General features: G+C 35.0%; 1 protein-coding gene across 20 annotated transcripts in view; it reads left to right on the forward strand.

Moving 5' to 3' along the window:
- Nucleotides 1-18,658, forward strand: part of BCAS3 (BCAS3 microtubule associated cell migration factor) — a 569,848-nt gene that overhangs the window by 145,004 nt on the left and 406,186 nt on the right. For all 20 annotated transcript variants that reach the window (XR_011493725.1, XR_011493724.1, XM_014856948.3 and 17 more), the window contains exon 10: nucleotides 12,743-12,819. Coding sequence is in view for 18 of the 20 variants with exons in the window: in XM_014856948.3 (XP_014712434.1) it covers nucleotides 12,743-12,819 (77 nt within the window). In the remaining 2 variants the exon portion in view is untranslated. The remainder of the gene's footprint in view (nucleotides 1-12,742; nucleotides 12,820-18,658) is intronic.

An 18,658-nucleotide genomic window follows, 5' to 3' on the forward strand; every position in this document is an offset into this window, starting at 1 on the left:
CTTGGTAGCTGCTTTCACTTTTTAAAATCTCGTCAGGAGCATACAGCCACCTTTTCTTTTCTTTTTAAAAAATAAAGGTAGCTTGTGCTGCCTCAACTGAGTGTTAAATTGGGAAAAAAAATCCTAAATCATTATTTGTTGAGACAGTTTATTTAAATGGCAATGTGTGTTTTGAAATTTAAACCTCATTTAAACATTAGACTCTACTGGACAGTACATGTTGACAGTAATATTACATTTGCCAATAGGTGTCAGTTTCTTTCTGTGTAATAAATGCTAGCGTATACATTCAGTTGCCACAGTGATTAATGAGAAGTTAATAGATATAAGTAAGTTAATAATGGAGATATTATCTTAGAGAGCTTATTTATGTTGTAGTTTTTTTAGTGCATAAGTAAAAAATATAGATTTTCAATAATGAATTTAATATTCAGTATAGAATTTTAAAACAAAAATTAAACCTTATTATAGAAGAGCAGTTTAAAATTAGATTTGTGTATTAAACTTATAGTTAGATTTGAAGAACATAGGCTTTGTAATAATTTTGATAAATTAGAACTGAGAATAGACTTTTCACAGTACTCTGTTTTATTAGACAAATGGGAAAAATTATATATAATAATAGTAATTTTTCAGCTTAGTTGGTCTAATAAAATTTTGCATAGAATGGTGTAGATATAGGTTGTATCTTTAATTATATACCTCTACATGAGTGAAATCCGTTACTACTAATTTGAGTTTCTGTCATTTAAGTAGCAGGTGATAGAAATGTATTTGTTTCAAATAAGGACCTACATATAAGAAGAATTTTTTTAAAAGACCTATTGTACTGTAGGCTATAAATACAATTTATTTTAAAATAGCTTTGATTTTGTACATTGATGATATTTGCAGCTTTTCTGGAGGAGTATTTTGCAGTAGAATAATTTGTTTGTGGAATGTCCTAACTTGGATCAACTTACAGATTTTTCTGTCTGACACTAAAAAAAGTAAATATGTAAAGCTTTTGAATAAATTTGCAGAATCAATATAGAAACGGGCACATTTTCAAAGAAATCAATTAAATTTCATGTTTTTCTGGGATTTTATAATAACTTCTCAATGTAACCATTTATAGTGAAAATACCTTTAAGCTGAAGAGGGAATAGAGTATCCTTTCTTCCTAGTTTTCATTCTTACTTTAAATTATGAAGTTCTGGATGAAAGAAGGTGAATTTTTAGTCACCTTAAAATGGAATTCTGCTTATTTGATAAATCGTGGTTATTTAGTAGTATAGCTAAAATATTGTATTTTGTTAAATTAGTAATTCCACAGAAATACCATTTCATCTCCTATTAATGTCATTTTCTAAAAAAGTTTTCTTTTGGGAAATATGTACCATTATTTGAAGAAAGTTGTATAACAAACCACCGTGTACTTATCATCTAGTTTCAACAATCATCAACTCATGCACAATCTTTTTCATTTATACCTTGCCCCAATTATTTTGAAGCGTATTCCAGACATTATATAATTTAATCTGTGCATACTCTATTTTCTGTATCTAAATGATATGAACTTACAAAATCATGTTTTATGTATTACCAAATGATCATATAATTTATCTTCTAAACTGAAGTCTTTTGATTTGAATAAATGCCATACTTGATTTAACTCTGGTCCACAAGTGTAAACTAGAAATGTCCTGGGCCAATAGGGCCATTTTGTACATTTCTTATCAACTGAACTCCCAAAGTTTTTGGCATATGAAAACTTTCTTCGTTAAAGTCTAATGTCCTTGCTGAATCTTTATTTTTGTAACTCATTTTCATGCTGCTTATGCTACATTTACTTTGAACTACTCACTTTTCTCAGTTCTTTGCAGGTGCTTTGTTGCCTTGTTCTCCTGCCTGAAATAGCCTTTTCACTAAGTCCTCTTTCCCCACAGTGTCTTAACCCTACATCTTTCTAGGCCCAGCGTAGACACTAGTTCTTATATGAAATATTTCCTGACCCCCTTAGCGTAAAGCAGCCTCTGCTTTTCTAAATTCCCAAAGATATCGATTCCCAAAGTCTGTCTGCAAAACACTAGACATTCAACATGCTGTGCAAATCAGGATGCCCTGGTCAAATATACTTAGGAAATGCAGCCTTCTATTGGAGAATGGCCGTGGTGATTAGCATTTTAATCTGTTTAAATTTATTTACTACATTTTTATATTTCCCAGATTGATTTGATTACAGACCTCTTTTGTTACCCAACACCCTCTGGGAAGGCTTTTATAACATGAAATTTCTGCCTCTGTTAAGATACTTATTTTCTGTCTCATTGTATGCATTTTCTGTCTACTTGTTCTATCTTTACCACTAGACAGTAATCTCTTTGAGATCAAAGTTATTCAGCTTTATTTGGATTAAGGAAGTAAGGTCCATCACGGAAGATATAATATATCCATTATGTTTTAGCTAACTTAAAAATATCACTGATGTTTATTTTTGCTTCTTAAAGTCATAAAACTCAGTTTACTAAAGATGAAAACATTTATCACGACTATATTCTGGTTTCAAAGCATCAGTGGTACTTTTCCAGCTTGTTTAGTTAGCCATAATGCTTGAGAATGTAGTGCAGTTCTGTCAAAAGTTATTAGTTGAGAAAGAAAATTATTCATATAGGATCAGTACTGATCTCCAGGGGAAGTGATATAGGCCTGAGCTGGAAATTGACAAGTAAGTGTGTGGTGGATATTTAAAGGAATGAATATATGTATGCATGTATGAGTGAAGTTTCTCTCTTACGTATCATGTTGGAGTAAATCCAGAAACTTTCTAAAGTGAATTTATATGAAAATTATATCTTTCTTGTCATCGGCTCTTGCGTCTCTCTCTCCAGTATCTGGAGTATTGTTTACTCTTTTGGAGTAGGGCTTCTATTTTATGAGCCTTTAGCAAGCATGAAATAGCAATTAAGTTTAATAAAAATGAATGGGAGGCTGAGTTATTGCTCTTTCTTAATGCCTTTGTTCTTTGTTTCTTAGTTAATATCCTTTTGGGACATTTTTGCCATGTAGTTTTAACTGCTCCCCTCTGCTCTACTGGACCCACTGAATAGTCAAAACCAGTATTATTAAAGTATTAGTCTCTCTTGTATTCTCTGAATTGTTCATGATAGGAAGATGATATCTGGAAGAACAGTTGTTCTGGTATTATGGTCAGGTACTGTGTAAGTGGCATGCAGCTTCTAAGTAAGTCCTGGTCAACTGGCTTGAGGCCCCCAGTAGTGAATTTTCAGTAATTCCTGACCCATTAGGATTATCACTTGTTCTCTCAGAGTAGTGTTTGTAAAATGGCACTCATGGTTTGGGGATGCCATACAGTCTATTTAGTGTGGATTTCATTAAATCTGGAATGTATGTTACTTAAAATATTGAAAAATAGAGTAGTACAGTCATGCGTCACTTACCAATGGGGATACATTCTGAGACATACGACATTAGGCGATTTCGTCTTTGTGCGAGCATCATACAGTGTACTAAAGGAGAACAAAATTTACACCTGAAAATGTGTCTCTTTAACATGAGGATTATTTCAGCCTGATTTTTTTTTTAAAGATTTTATTTTTTTCCTTTTTCTCCCCAAAGCCCCCGGGTACATAGTTGTATATTCTTAGTTGTGGGTCCTTGTAGTTGTGGCATGTGGGATACCGCTTCAGTGTGGTTTGATGAGCAGTGCCATGTCCACGCCCAGGATTCGAACTGACGAAACACTGAGCCTCCTGCAGCGGAGCGTGCGAACTTAACCACTCTACCACGGGGCCTGCCCCCTAGCCTGATTATTTTTAAGAACCAAAAGATTCAGAAAGTTTTTCTTGTTACCACCTCCTTAACTGCCTAAAGGAATTCAGGTTAAAAAAACCTATCTCAGGAAGCAAGCCATCACCTTAGCATAACATAAACTAGGTGGTAGGCAGGGAGGAACCTGGAAAAGCCTATGTTTGGGGCTCACTTCTGTGTTCTTGGTGTTTCTGTATGGCCAAACACTTGTTTTCCAAATGTTTGCTTCTTGTCACCCACCTGTGAATTGCCTTCATTCCCTTTGAAGTCCCTGACTCTCCCCACCCCCAATATCTTCATTTGTCTTTAGCTGAGGAGGGTATTTAAGGTGAGAGCTGCAGCCATTTTGGTGAGTTACTTGGTTTTTCTGGATTTCTCCCTTGCATACACGTTATTAAACTTTTGTTTGTTTTCTTCTGTTTATTTGTCTCATGTCACTTTAATTCTTAGACCAGCCAGAACCTGGAAGGGTAGAGGGAAATTTCTTTCTCCCCTCCAGTACTTACACAAACCCAGATGGTACAGCCTGCTACACACCTAGGCTATATGGTACTAATCTTATGGGACCATCATTGTATATCCAGTCCATTGTCGGCTGAAAAGTCTTTATGTGGCACATGACCGTGTGAAGGTACAGCTGTCATTTGTAGAGATAAATGATGGAAATAAGTGTAATAAACTGTGTATTAAAACCCAGTGATATCTTTTGAGGACGGATGTTTAGCATAGTTGTCAGAAGGCAGGACAGTGCATAACCTTGGGAGGACAGGTCTGGAAGCGGTGTGAGAGGGAGCTTTAGGGATTCTGTAATGCTCTGCTTTTTGTTTTGGATGCTGCTTATATATACGTGTTTGTTTAACTTGTTGATTTGGGTACTTCTATATGTATGTTATATTTAAATACATAGTTTACATTAAAAAAGAGTTCAGAAGAGCTGGCCTTGTGGTGCAGTCAAGTTCGGCATGTTCTGCTTTGGTGGCCTGGGTTTGTGGCTTTGGATCCCGGGCACGGACTTATACCACTTGTCAGCCACTCTGTTGTGGCAACCAACATATAAAGTAGAAGAAGATTGGCACCGATGTTAGCTCAGGGCCAATCTTGCTCAGCCAAAGAAAAAAGTTCAGAAAGCATCAACACCACCAAAAGTTTGTGATTTCTTTCCTCATACTCTGAATACTGTTTATTGTGACATTTCACAACAAGTCTGCCCTACCCCTTCATCTGTGAATGCCCTGACCAATAGTGGTAATATAACTCATTTCATACTTCCGTTAAGTGTTTCATTCTTAGTTACATTTTATTTTACTCAGTTTGAAAACCCTAGAGACCAGATTTATGCAAGTGATGTTAGGTTGGTAAGATTGATGATATTTGGCAGACATTTGTATGAAGAAATTTAGGTTGTTTTCTTTGAAATACAACTTCATTTAAAGTAGTTTATATCAACATTTCAAACAAAATTTAACATGACCTAATATTAAAAATCAAGGAAAAATTGGAGCCATTTCCTAACTTGAAAGAAGCTTACTTTAATCTCTACATCTTCCCCACCGTTCCTTTACATAGACTGAAACTTTTGGCAGGTGGAAAGAGGCATGGTATAGATTATATTTGTTTCTCTGAATTTGAGTTATTCCATGCATATAAGCCAGTTTTGCCTGGGACACTGAAAAGATGCAGAATATAGTGATTGGAAGACAGGGGAGCGAGTGGGCATGCTGAGAATAACATTTGTGGTAGTCCATTTGCCGTGCCACATAGTTTTTCTCCATTGATTGGTTTCTACTTCTTAAAGAACAAGCACCAAATCTTGTGTAAAATGACAAATTCTCCACTTAATGAGGATATTGTTTTGATTATGCAAGCATTTTATAATACAATTGTGAGTGCCTTAGTTATGTATGAATACAATGATGGGGCTGTAAAATAAGTAGAGACAGCTGTGTCCATCAGAGAAAGCATCATGGGAATTTGTGCCAAAGGGTGGACAGATCAGGTAAAGAGAGCTGATAGAGAACTAGAAAGGGAATGCAGCCAATATGATGAGAAAGGAGACACCTTTGTATTTGGCTGTACAGAAAAGGTGGCCTTGAGCAGCTGTCTGATGTGGAAATCTAAAACCCAGGTATGGTTAGGAAAACAAAAGACACAGACTGATAGATGTCATTAGCAGTCATTTCCCATGTGCTTAAATTAAAAGGTAGATATGAAGTCCCCAGAGAGACCAAAGGATTGCACAGTAAGGAACTCTTTCCATTGGCCTCTCGTTTGCACTTTGAGAAGGAAAATTTATTCCTTACAATCCTAATGTTATTTTTCAGTGTTAATATGTGTGTTCGTCATTTATGTTAATGATGAATAACAAATGTAGGAAATGAATTTAAAGAATTTTTAAATTCAAAATTATTTTTAATTTTGGAAAGAGGACCTTTCCTTTTTATGTTTAGGAGCAAATTTGTAACATTTATAAAAAGAAGGGATTGGCAGGTTAATGCGAGATCTAAGCTAAGTTCAAGCTAAAAGTCAAATCTATCCCTGTTCTTTTGGGTCCTCATCCATATGTGATGCAATCTGCCACCAGGATGTTTTCACAGCCCAGGCAGGTGCCCAGTACATGGTGGGCATTCAGTGAATATGTGTGCAGTGAACTAAATTGTGACTTTCCTATGCTCTGCTCATAATTCCTGCTCATTGAGTCTTACAACGGCAGTGCTCTTAAATTCATAATATGTTTCATATACATGAAAAATAAAGCAAAAATTAATCAGAAGTTTTCAATTCAAAGCTCATGGAACCTTAAGAGTGTCATTAATCAGCTGTTAGATGGTCAAATAAATATCTGAAGTGGCATTTAATATTTTATGTGCTTGTATGTCTTTCTGGAGAGGGTGTTCGTAGATTTTTCTGGACTTCATACATACAAGTCTTTTGTGACTGGTGGTTTTCTCTGAACATGGATGTAATCACATTGCATGTTGTAGGATCTATCAGGGTTTTTGTTTTTGTATTTTTTTTCTTTTTTAATGACAGTTTTTTTTAGAGGAGTTTTAGGCACAGCAAAATAGAGCAGAAGATACAGAGATTTCCCATGTATCTCCATCCCCACACATATTATCAACGTTACTCACGAGAGTGGTGCATTTGTTACAGTGGATGTACCTACATTAACATGTCGTTATCACTCAGAGTCTGTAGTTTACCTGTGGGTTCACTCTAGGTGTTACACATTCTGTGGGTTTGGATAAATGTCTAATGCCATATATCCATGATTGTAATATCACACAGAGTATTTTCACTGCCCTAAAAACTTCTGTACTCTGTCTATTCATCTCTGCCCTCCCTGTTCCCCTTAGTAACCACTGATCTTTTTATTATCTCCATAGTTTTGCATTTCTTAAAAGGTCATATAGTTTGAATCATGCAGTATGCAGCCTCCTCAGATTGTCTTTCATTTAGTAATATGCATTCAAGTTTCCTCCGTGTCACTACCCAACTTCAAGATTTGCTATAAAGCTACTGTAATCAAGACAGTATGGTACTGGCAAAAGAACAGAGAAATAGATCAATGGAACAGAATAGAGAGCCGAGAAGTAGATCTTTGAGAAAGCAGCAAAGATAGTACAATGGAGCAAAGATATTCTCTTCAACAAATGGTGCTGAAACGACTGGACATTCACATGCAAAACACTGAATCTAGACAGAAACCATACATCCTTTGCAAAAATTAACTCGAAATTGATTTCAAATCTAAATGTAATACACAAAAGTATAAAATTTGTAGAATATAATGTGGGAAAAAACCTAGATAACCTTGGGTATGGTGATGACTTTTTAGATACAACACCAAAGGCAGAATTTATGAAAGAAACAATTGATAAGGTGGACTTCATTAAAATTGAAAACGTCGGGGGCCAGGCCTGGTGGCACAGCAGTTAAGTTCACATGTTCCACTTCTGCGGCCTGCGGTTTGCCACTTTGGATCCCGGGTGCGGACATGGCACCACTTGGCAAGCCGTGCTGTGTCAGGCGTCCCACATATAAAAAAGTAGAGGAAGATGGTCACGGATGTTAACTCAGGGCTGGTCTTCCTCAGCAAAAAGAGGGAGGATTGGCAGCAGATGTTAGCTCAGGGCTAATCTTACTCAAAAAAAATTAAAAATTAAAAATTAAAAAAATTAAAAACTTCTGCTCTGTAAAAGACAATGTCAAGAGAATGGGAAGACAAGCCACAGACTTGGAGAAAATGTTTGTAAAAGGCACATGTAATAAAGCACTGTTATCCAAAATATACAAAGAACTCTTAAAACTCAACAAGAAGAAAGCAGACAACCTGATTAAAAAATGGGCCAAAGACCTTAATAGATACCTCACCAAAAAAGATGTACAGGTAGCAAATAAAATGAAAAGATACTCCACGTCGTGTGTCATCAGAGAAATTCAAATTCAAACAACAGTGAGATACCACCATACACCTGTTAGACTGGTCAAAATCCAGAACACTGACAACACCAAATGCTGGCAAAGATGTGTGGAGCAATAGGAACCCTCATACATTGCTGGTGGGAATGCAAAACTGTACAGCCACTTTGGAGAACAGTTTGGTAGTTTTTTACAAAAATAGGTATATGCTTATCATATGATCTAGCAATCACACTCCTTGGTATTTACCCAAAGGAATTGAAAACTTATATCTCCTTTGAAAACCCTCACACAGGTGTTCATAGCAGTTTTATTTCTATTGCCAAAACGTGGAAGCAACCAAGATGTTCGTGAGTTGGTGAATGGATAAATAAACTGTGGTATATCCAGACAATGGTTATTATATTCTTTATTTCTTTTTATTGCTGAGTAATATTCCATTGTATGGATAATCCCACATTTTTTCTATTCATCAGGTGCTGGACATTTAGTTTGTTTCCATTTTGGTGCTATTATGAATAATGCTTTCACGAATGAAAGATTTTTATGATGATATATATTTTCAGTTCTCTTAGATATAGAATTCGTGTGGAAATATGTTTTCATTTCTCTTGTGGACGTACCTGGGAGTCTAATTGCTGGGTCACATGGTAATCATATCCTTAAACTACTTGAAGAGCTGCCAGGCGGAGTGACTGCACCATTTTACATTCCCACCAACAGTGTATGAGGGTTCCAATTTTTCCATGTTATCGTCAATGATTGTTCTTATCTTTCTTTGATTATAGCCATCCTGTTGGTATCTCATGAAGTAGTATCTGATTATAGTTTTGATTTTCTTTTCCCTGATGGCTAATGATGTAGAGAATCTTTTCATGTGCTTATTTGTTGTCTTATAGCTTCTTTGTCAAATTATATATTGTTATTTGTCTTTTCATTATTGAGTTGTAATAGTTTTGTTTATGTTCTAGATACAGGTTAGTTATCGGATATATATTTTGCAAAACTCTCATTCTATGAGTTGTCTTTTCTCTTTCTTGGTGTCTTTTGAAGCACAAAAGTTTTGGTTTTGATGAAGTCCAATTTATCTATTTTTTCTTTTATTACTTGTACTTTTGGTGTCATAAGTATGAAAATACTGCCTAATCTAAGGCTAACAAGATTTACCACTGTGTTTTGCTTCAAGAGGTTAATACTTTTAGCTTTTTCGTTTAAGTTTTGGCTTATTTCAAGTTAACGTTTGTATGCTGTGTGAGGTCAGGGTTTAGTTTCATTCTTTTGCATGTGGATATCCATCTGATCCATCATCACTTGTTGAAAAGACTATTTTTTCTCATTGACTTGTCTTGGTCCCCTTGTTGAAAGTCAGTCGACCTTAAATGCAGACATCTCTTTTTTTTCAAAAAGATCTGAATCTTTTGAGTTGTTCTTACCAAGAAAAATAAGGCAGAATGTTACAGAGAGTAGTTAAATCCCTTATTTTTCAAAATAAGTTCAGATCACCTCCCACTTAGGACCAACTTTCTGGGAGGATGACATCTAAAATTGCATCCGTTTCACGTACCTTTTAAATTACTTCTTTAGAATGGAAGAATCTTGATTTAGTGTACTTTTCTTGAATTTTACCTGTATTTAAATTTGGAACTCTGAGTTTTTAAATATCCGCTTGTCTTTTACTTTGTCAGAAACATTGTAAACATGTTAGAGTTAGTCCTTGTATTCCAGAGGTTTGAGTTTTTTTCCTTCCCTTGTTTTCAAAGTTTAGCTGGAGGCAATGGTTAATCTTTAAAGGAGTCATGCTTATAGAGCTGGGATAGTGCTGAGTGGCCGATGTTCTGCTCATTCCAGCTGTAAAATGTTTTTTGGAGAGCAGAAAAACAACTTGCTTTCATTCCAGTACACTATAATTCTTGAGGTCCACTGAGTTTCTGAAAACATTGACTCAAAAAGTGAAGTGAAGGATTGTAGACTACATTTTTCCATAGTATCCTTTAGTATTTGGAAAGGACAATATACTTATTAGGGTCTGTTGCAGCAAAATGGTTATCAGAATTAATCGAGAGTTAGATCATGGTGACTTTAAGGTTCAGGAGATTAGCTGCCTCTAATTTAATGCCACATTTCATAGGTATTTATTTCTGTTTTCCAGCTGCTTCCTTTTTTCATGACTTTTTGAAAGGGGGAAGCTTTCTTATAGACCATATTTATACTCATTTCTCTGGCTCTGAAAATATCTATGGAATATGTGTATGCACATATATAAAAGTACATTTTTGTATGAATGAGATTAGTTTACTCAATGGGAATCTAATAATGGAATCTGTTATGTAAATACTCCACAATATATTGTTAGAGTGTGTTGCCTTTGTGTTATTTTAGTGGGCCTTTGTCCTATGTATGTATCCATAATAGATGTTCATAATATGCATTCAGTGGATGTAATAATATCACGGTTACCCAGAGGTCAATTTTCCAAAAACCCAAAACATTCCAAACACACCTCTTTAAACCTTGAAATGAACAAAAAGTGTTTTTAAATGATGGGCAAAAAAAAGCTTATATCTTTTCTTTCATATGACATATGGTCTTTCTCTCAGGGTCATTATCTTCTTTATAAGTTCATTATCTTCTTTCAAAATGAAAACTCAAAGTAGATAGTAGTTGAAGGAGCTGAAGTGAAAACTACTGTATAATGGAACCAACAGCAATGTGTGCTGCTAGTGCTGGTGAACACAGGGACACTAACATTTCAGAGTGATGACCATTGCTACTCAAAAGGCTTTCTGAATTCAAGCAAGCATGTAAATACATTGAAGAAAAATTTCTATTAAAAAAATGGCTTTAAAATGAAATCTAGTTCGTAGCTGAGCACACTATTTTAATATTTGATTTTTCTTGTGTAGATGACTTTTTTGCCAGTGCCTTATAAATCTGCTTTGATTAATTTAGGTGCATTGTTTAAATTATTTAAACATCCTTATTAAGCTATTGTTCAGATATTATTCTAGGCATGGGAGATTCAGCAGTGAACAAAACAGACACAAATCCTTGACCTTACATATTCCTGTAGACAAGAGTGAGGAAGATGAAAAATAAACAAAAAAATAATAAATATATCACAGAACATATAAGTTATTTTTATTTTTGTCAGTGAATGTTGAAGTAGTTAATTATTCTTCTTTTTCTTACTAATAAGTATGCTTTTGAATAAAAGACTATCGTACTTTGATAACTACTCTTCCTAGGATCAATAACATAAACTGGGACTGCCTGCTGGGCAGATGTGCAGTTTATAATTCAGATCATGTTATTTTTTGCTACTATACTTATGTGTTTCGTGTAATGTAGCTTTTTTTTTTTGCCATGAGAAGAAAAAGTTTTTGTTATAAAACTTGTGTGTCTCATGATTGTGTAAATTTAGATTCCAAATCGAGACTGAAACTATTGAATAGATAACCTCAGTTTGATCATCTATGGTACATTTTAGAGAAAAACATTTGTGAAAATATTAACCAGATACTTGTGGAATGATAAACCAGCAGTTCTGTAGGTTAGGCTTTTCGTGCTCTTTGATTCTCCGATCTTCCTTGAGTAGTCCCTTCAAAGCAGTTTTGTGAGACCGTGGAATGTTATTTTGTGTAGTTGACAGATGAGGGTGTTAGACTCAGAGACCTTATTGTCATAGCCAGGAGGGGAGCTGAGAGCCTGTAGGATGAAAGACATGAGTTACACTTGACTGAATTGTGTTGTGTCTTGGTTGGTAGAGTTCAGGAAGATGGCATTGGCGTTTCCATGCATGGATGGTTTCCACTAGTGTTAGGAATATTTATTCTTGTTGAAAGGAGAGAACTGCAAAATAATCCTTCCTACTAGTTTGTTATTGGCTGCGCTGAAAGCAAAAAGAATGAAGTTGAGTGCTTAATGTAAATACGTAGGAGTATGTAAATTAGTTCCCCAACATGTTTCCACTGAGGCACGCTTTGTGGATTACTTCTCCTCATTGGCTCCATACTTAAGTACTTGTTTTGTTTTGTTTTTTCCACTGTAGTATTGTCATTTCCTTTTAGATGTATGTCTTTATCTGTTGCCCTTAAATTCTTGAACCAATTGTGTCCTTTCTCTTTACTCTCTAAACATTGTTCCTTGACTTAGGAAGTTGTAGACTTATGAACTTTAAATGTTTCCTCTTAGCTTCTCTCTTGTTCTAGGAAGAACTGTTTAAAATGCTCAGTTTTTGCTAAAATTGATTACCAGTTCTTCCCAGATTTGTTTCTTATTGGAACAGAGTCAAAACCAAAAGAAAACTGTAGAGGAGACAAAAATGAACCTCATTTAGACTACTAAAATAATGATTTATTTAGCTATTAAAATAATGATTAATATTATGGGAATTTAATATGAGACTTGAAAAAATAAAAACATTTCATTGTTTTGTTTTTATGGCATCAAAATATGATGCACAACAGAAAATTTATTAAGAAACTTCTCAATGTTGCCATTTGAAATTTTTCAGGCTGCTACCCTTGTCCAGGGCCCAACATGAATCCTATTGCTCTGGGGAGCCGCTGGCTTGCTTATGCAGAAAACAAGGTAAGGCATGGCCCATATTTTGATTATTTGCAATGGAGCAAGTGTTGAAGAATTTTCCAAAGTGATTACCAACCAATAATGAATGTTTTACTTACTAGTTTGCTTTGTTTGATTCAGTTTTGGTTTTAATTGGGCACTCAATAATTGTCCTGTCTCCCTTCTTGCATAGAAGCCATATTTGGGCTCAACTGTAATTTTCTAGGCTTAGTTGTTTTTTTTTTCCTTTTTCTCCCCAAAGCCCCCTGGTACATAGTTTCACATTTTCAGTTGTGAGTCCTTCTAGTTGTGGCATGTGGGATGCCGCCCCAGTGTGGCCTGACAAGTGGTGCCATGTCCGCACCCAGGATCTGAACCGGCGAAACCCTGGGCTGCCAAAGCGGAGCTCGCCAACTCAACCGCTCGGCCACAGGGCTGGCCCCAAGGCTTAGTTTTATATAGAGAGCTTTACTCCATTAATCTTAAAGCACTGCATTGATGTTACCACAGTAGTTTCTGTGGAGCTAGCAATCAGGAGGCAGGAATGACTTCTGTTCTTATTGGTAGATTGGGAACCTGACACATAGAATGATTTAATTGACTTTAACTGTATGCCTGCAACTAAATCTAAACAAGAATTCAGCCATTTGTCTTAATAATTAAATCACAGATGCTCACATTTTGTTGAATTTTCCAGTTATTTATCAATTTCATTTATCTATTAAGGTCATCAGAGTAAATGAACATACTTTGTTTATACACAGAATGTTTTATGTCCAACTCAAATCAGAGGGCAAATTTGAATTTTCAGAAAGTTCAATCTTTTTCATGCCATTTAGTGACCTGTGTGTGAATATAGAATGAAATCTAAAAGACATTACAGACTTCAAAGAACATTTTCGTTTTTTGTTTTATTTTTGCTTGTTTGTATAGTTATTGTATATTGAAAGTAATTTGAAATAATATTTAGTGAAGAGTTCTTAACACAAGTCTGGATATGGTAAGTACAGTAATTATTTCATTGACACGACAGAGCAAGTAAATCTCTAGCCTCTGAAATTCACAAAATCAAGAAACTACTGAAGAAAGTTATTTTTCTAGGTGAATTCCTTGATGCTTTTTCCAAAATTGTGTCTGCTACAGGTAGATATTTTGTATCTTACTGAATGCCATCTTTATGCTGCATCCTGTTCTTTCTTTTGATTTCTTGATTCTCTTTTCAAACAAGACAAGAGGCATACAAGTCATTGTGGTGACATAATGGTATCTTCTAGTGTTTACATCTGTAATAGATTTCCTTGAGTACTGGGGACATCCAAGGAGAAACTGTATAAATTGTCTCTTGGCTCTTGTAGATGTATTCTCACATGTGGTGAACTACCATTTAGAATTGTAGGTGTGATACAAATAGTTATATATTGTTTTCTAGGAGAAAGCACGCCCATCATAGATGCATAGCCTGGATGTGTGCCGCCTGTCTTGCCTTTGTAGAGATATGTGTCAGTAATATCTAGTGTTACATACAAAGACCAGAAAGTGTTGTGGCATTCACAAAGAGTTTGCTAATCAGATGGTTGTACCATCCTTGGGAAGAAATATTTCCAGATAAATGTCTTTCAATAGTATTTACAGAAGAGCTACTATTTATTAACAGTTTCTGATTGTATTCACTTTTGAGCTGAGTGTGGAATTGCAAAGTTTAATTAAATTTTGAAGTAACAGTCTCTTTAATGAAAATGTTGTTTAAGAAAAATTTGAAGCAAGAGGCCAAATATCTTGATTGGGTTTGTTTTTCAATGCCCCTTTTTAATGTACTCTTAACTCAGAAAACTTGCAAGAATCAATATAGTACAAATAGCACGAAGCACACCCATGTACCCTTTGCTCAGATTGACCTCTGAACCACTTCTGAATAAGTAGCATTAGCCCTAAATAGTTAAGTTATCAGCCAATTTGATATTGATAAAATACTTTTATCTAATTTGTAATCCATATTCCAGTTTTGTCAAGTAAGCACATCATGTCATTTGTAGAAATTTTTTTCCTGGAGTGGAGGGTCTGGTCTAGGATCAGACATGATGTTTTGTTGGATTGTCCCTTTAGTCTCTTTTCATAGAGAACATTATACAGTCTTCCTTAGTCTTTTATAACATCGATAATTTTGTAGAATACAACCCCCTACCACTACCCCCACTCTTTTTTTTTTTAATAGGATGATTTTTGAGTTTTTTGATGTTTTCTCTGGATTATATTCAGGTTACATCTTTCTGGCTGGAACACTACACGAGAATTGTTCTGTATGTCTCACGACATCACATCTGGAGGCACACGATATACGTCTGTCCTTTATTGGTGATGCTAATTTTGTGAAGGTCTTGTCCAATTTCTGTACTGAATAATCACTGTTTCTTTCCCCTTTAACTAATACGTAATTTGAAAAGACGATACGTATATCATCAACCTTTAAGCCTAGTTTTAGTATCCGTTGCTGATTCTTTCCTGAACCAATCTATGCGGTGAGGATTACAAAATAATGATTTTCCACCTTCACCCTCTACTATTACTTGGCTTGCTGTTATAATCAAGAACTTCCCCTTCTCTCCTTTTCTGTATCTTCATTTTTGATGTGGACTTATGGATTTCTGTTTTTTCAATGGCCTTTAATTTTTTTCTGTCTTGAATTATTTTGGTGTTCAAATTGTCCCAGAGTTGATCAATGAGAGCGTCTCTAGGCTGGTTCTTGTGACACTGTGACATGCCTTCATCAAATTTTTTTTAACTATTTCAACTATTTCCTTACTTGCTATAATAATGTATGTCCCTTGTTTTGCATAGGAGACCCTGCTATTGGCATATTTACTTTATTTGTTCAATCCTATAATACAAAAAGTAATTGCAGAATTGCTTGCTCGTACCGCTACAAAAAATCAAACCAAATAAAAAGAGTTCAGGTTTTTCTTGCAATTCTCTCCCCTCCCATCTATGTCTAAAACTGAAGGTATGCAGTCAAATACTGTATTCATATGTTATTTTGATTAGTTTATTGCTCTCTTTCTGCCTCCCCATATTGTTGTTGAAGTTTTCATTTGATACATAGTTGTGTACATTTGTTTTTATATTTGTTTTATTTTTATGCATATATTTCATTATGTTATATATATTTATATTTCCCTTTATTTTCCAAAAGATAATATATATGCTATTTTATACATTGCTTTTTTCACTTACCAATGTTTCCTGGAAATTAGTCCATGATAGAGTTTTTTACTACAGAAATTTTTGATTTATCTTTAATTTTGATGAACTGAGATGCAAATGTAATTTTCTAATGAGTCTAAGTTTTAAACAAAAATTTCTAAGTTAGTTATGTTTGTGTAAAAATGCTGGGTCAGTTTTAGTTGAACTGAAAAAGTAATAGTATTCCCTATTTTCACATATTTATCCTTGATTATTTTAATTGCCTGAAGCAGCGTAAAGATGATAGTATTTCCAAGATAATGTCTTTTTTTGCACATGCGGCAGGAGGCAGCAAAGGGATAATTTTCTTAACTCTTTGTGTATTTGTGAATGAATGAATGAATGAGTGAGTAAGTGAGATTATTTTTATTAGCTAAAATGATCACTTTTCAAACTCCCTATTTTCCCCTATGTGAAACTACATTTGTTGATCACCTGCCATTTGGGAAATTCCTCATCACTGACCTTTATATCTGTTTAAGCAACCATTCAGTGTGGCAGTTTCTCTCATATTGGACTTTTACGGATATTTTATTATAACATATTATTATTGCTTTGAAGGATTGTTGTTTTAAAATTTTATTTTTAATTTGATTTTTTTATTGAAGTTATGATATTTTAAAACATTTTGAAATTTCACTTGTACATATTACGCCCCTTTGTGCTCATCCCCCAACCCCTTCCCCCTGGTAACCACTAAATTGTTCTCATTGTCCATGTGTTTGTTTATCTTCCACATATGAGTGAAATCATATGGTGTTTGTCTTTCTCTGTCTGGCTTATTTCGCTTAACATAATACCTTCAAAGTCCATCCATGTTGTTGCAAATGGGACGATTTTGTCTTTTTTAATGGCTGAGTAGTGTTCCATTGTATATACATACCACATCTTCTTTATCCATTCATCAATTGATGGGCACTTGAGTTGCTTCCATGACTTGGCTATTGTGAATAATGCTGCAGTGAACATAGAGGTGCATACATCTCTTCAAATTGTTGATTTCAAATTCTTTGGAAAGATACCCAGTAGTGGGATAGCTGGGTCATATGGTATTTCCATTTTTAGTTTTTTGAGAAATCTCCATACTGTTTTCCATAGTGGCTGCATCAGTTTGCATTCCCACCAGCAGTGTATGAGGGTTCCCTTTTCTCCACAACCTCTCCAACATTTATTATTTTTTTGTCTTGGTTATTATAGCCATTCTCATGGGTGTAAGGTGATATCTTAGTGTAGTTTTGATTTGCATTTCCGTGATGATTAGTGATGTTGAGCATCTTTTCATGTGCCTATTGGCCATCTGTATATATTCTTTGATGTCTGTTCATATCCTCTGTCCATTGTTTGATCAGGTTGTTTATTTTTTTGTTGTTGAGTTGTGTGAGTTCTTTATAAATATTATGGAGATTAACCCCTTGTCATATATATGATTTGCAAATATTTTCTCCCAATTGGTGGGTTGTCTTTTCATTTTCATCCTGGTTTCCCTTGCCTTGTAGAAGCTCTAACCTGGTAAAGAGGGATTGTTTTTTAATACAATGTTAGTGATGAAAAAAATTTTGATTCTAGAATTAAAAAATCAAAGATTTACATATTAATTTTTATCAAATGGCCTTGTTTTAAATTATATAAAGCATTTTTAAATATTTTTATTATTTTTTTAAATTGCAGTAACATTGGATTATAACATTATATAGCTTTCGGATGTACATCCTAATATATTTTGAATTCTGTGTAGATTACATGATGTTCAGCACCCAAAAACTAATTATAGTCCATCTGCTCACATGCCCTCCCTCGCTTCTCCCATGGTAACCTCCAATCCATTCTCCATTGCTATATGTTTGTTTGTTGTCGTTTTTATCTTCTACTTATGAGTGAGATCGTATGGTATTTGACTTTCTCCCTCTGACTTATTTCACTCAGCATAATACCCTCAGGGTCCATCCATGTTGTCACACATGGCCGGATTTCATCCTTTTTTATGGCTGAGTAGTATTCCATTGTGTATAAATACCACATCTTCTTTATCCATTTGTCCCTTGATGGGCACCTAGGTTGCCTCCAAGTCTTGGCTATTGTGTATAATGCTGCAATGAACATAGGGGTGCAGGTATCTTTGCATTATCAAGTTCTTTGGATAAATGCCCAGCAGTAGGATAGCTGGATCATATGGTAGATCTATTCTTAATTTTCTGAGGATACTCCATACTGCTTTCCATAGTGGCTGCACCAGTCTGCACTCCCACCAGCAGTGTACAAGGGTTCCCATCTCTCCACGTCCTCTCCAACGTTTATTGTTTCCTGTCTTGTCGATTATAGCCATTCTGACCGGAGTGAGGTGATACCTCATTGTAGTTTTGATTTGCATTTCCCTGAGAGCTAATGATGTTGAGCATCTTTTCATATGCCTGTTGGCCATCCGTATATCTTCTTTGGAGAAATCTCTGTTGAGATCTTTTGCCCATTTTTTAATTGTGTTGTTGGTTTTTTTGTTGTTGAGCTGTATGAGTTCTTTGTATATTTGGGATATTAACCCCTTATCTGATATATGGTTTGCAAATATCTTCTCCCAATTATTAGGTTGTCTTTTTGTTTTATTGATGGTTTCCTTTGCTGTGCAGAAGCT

This window comes from Equus asinus, chromosome 13 (genome assembly GCF_041296235.1).
Source record: "Equus asinus isolate D_3611 breed Donkey chromosome 13, EquAss-T2T_v2, whole genome shotgun sequence".
Lineage (NCBI taxonomy): Eukaryota > Metazoa > Chordata > Mammalia > Perissodactyla > Equidae > Equus > Equus asinus.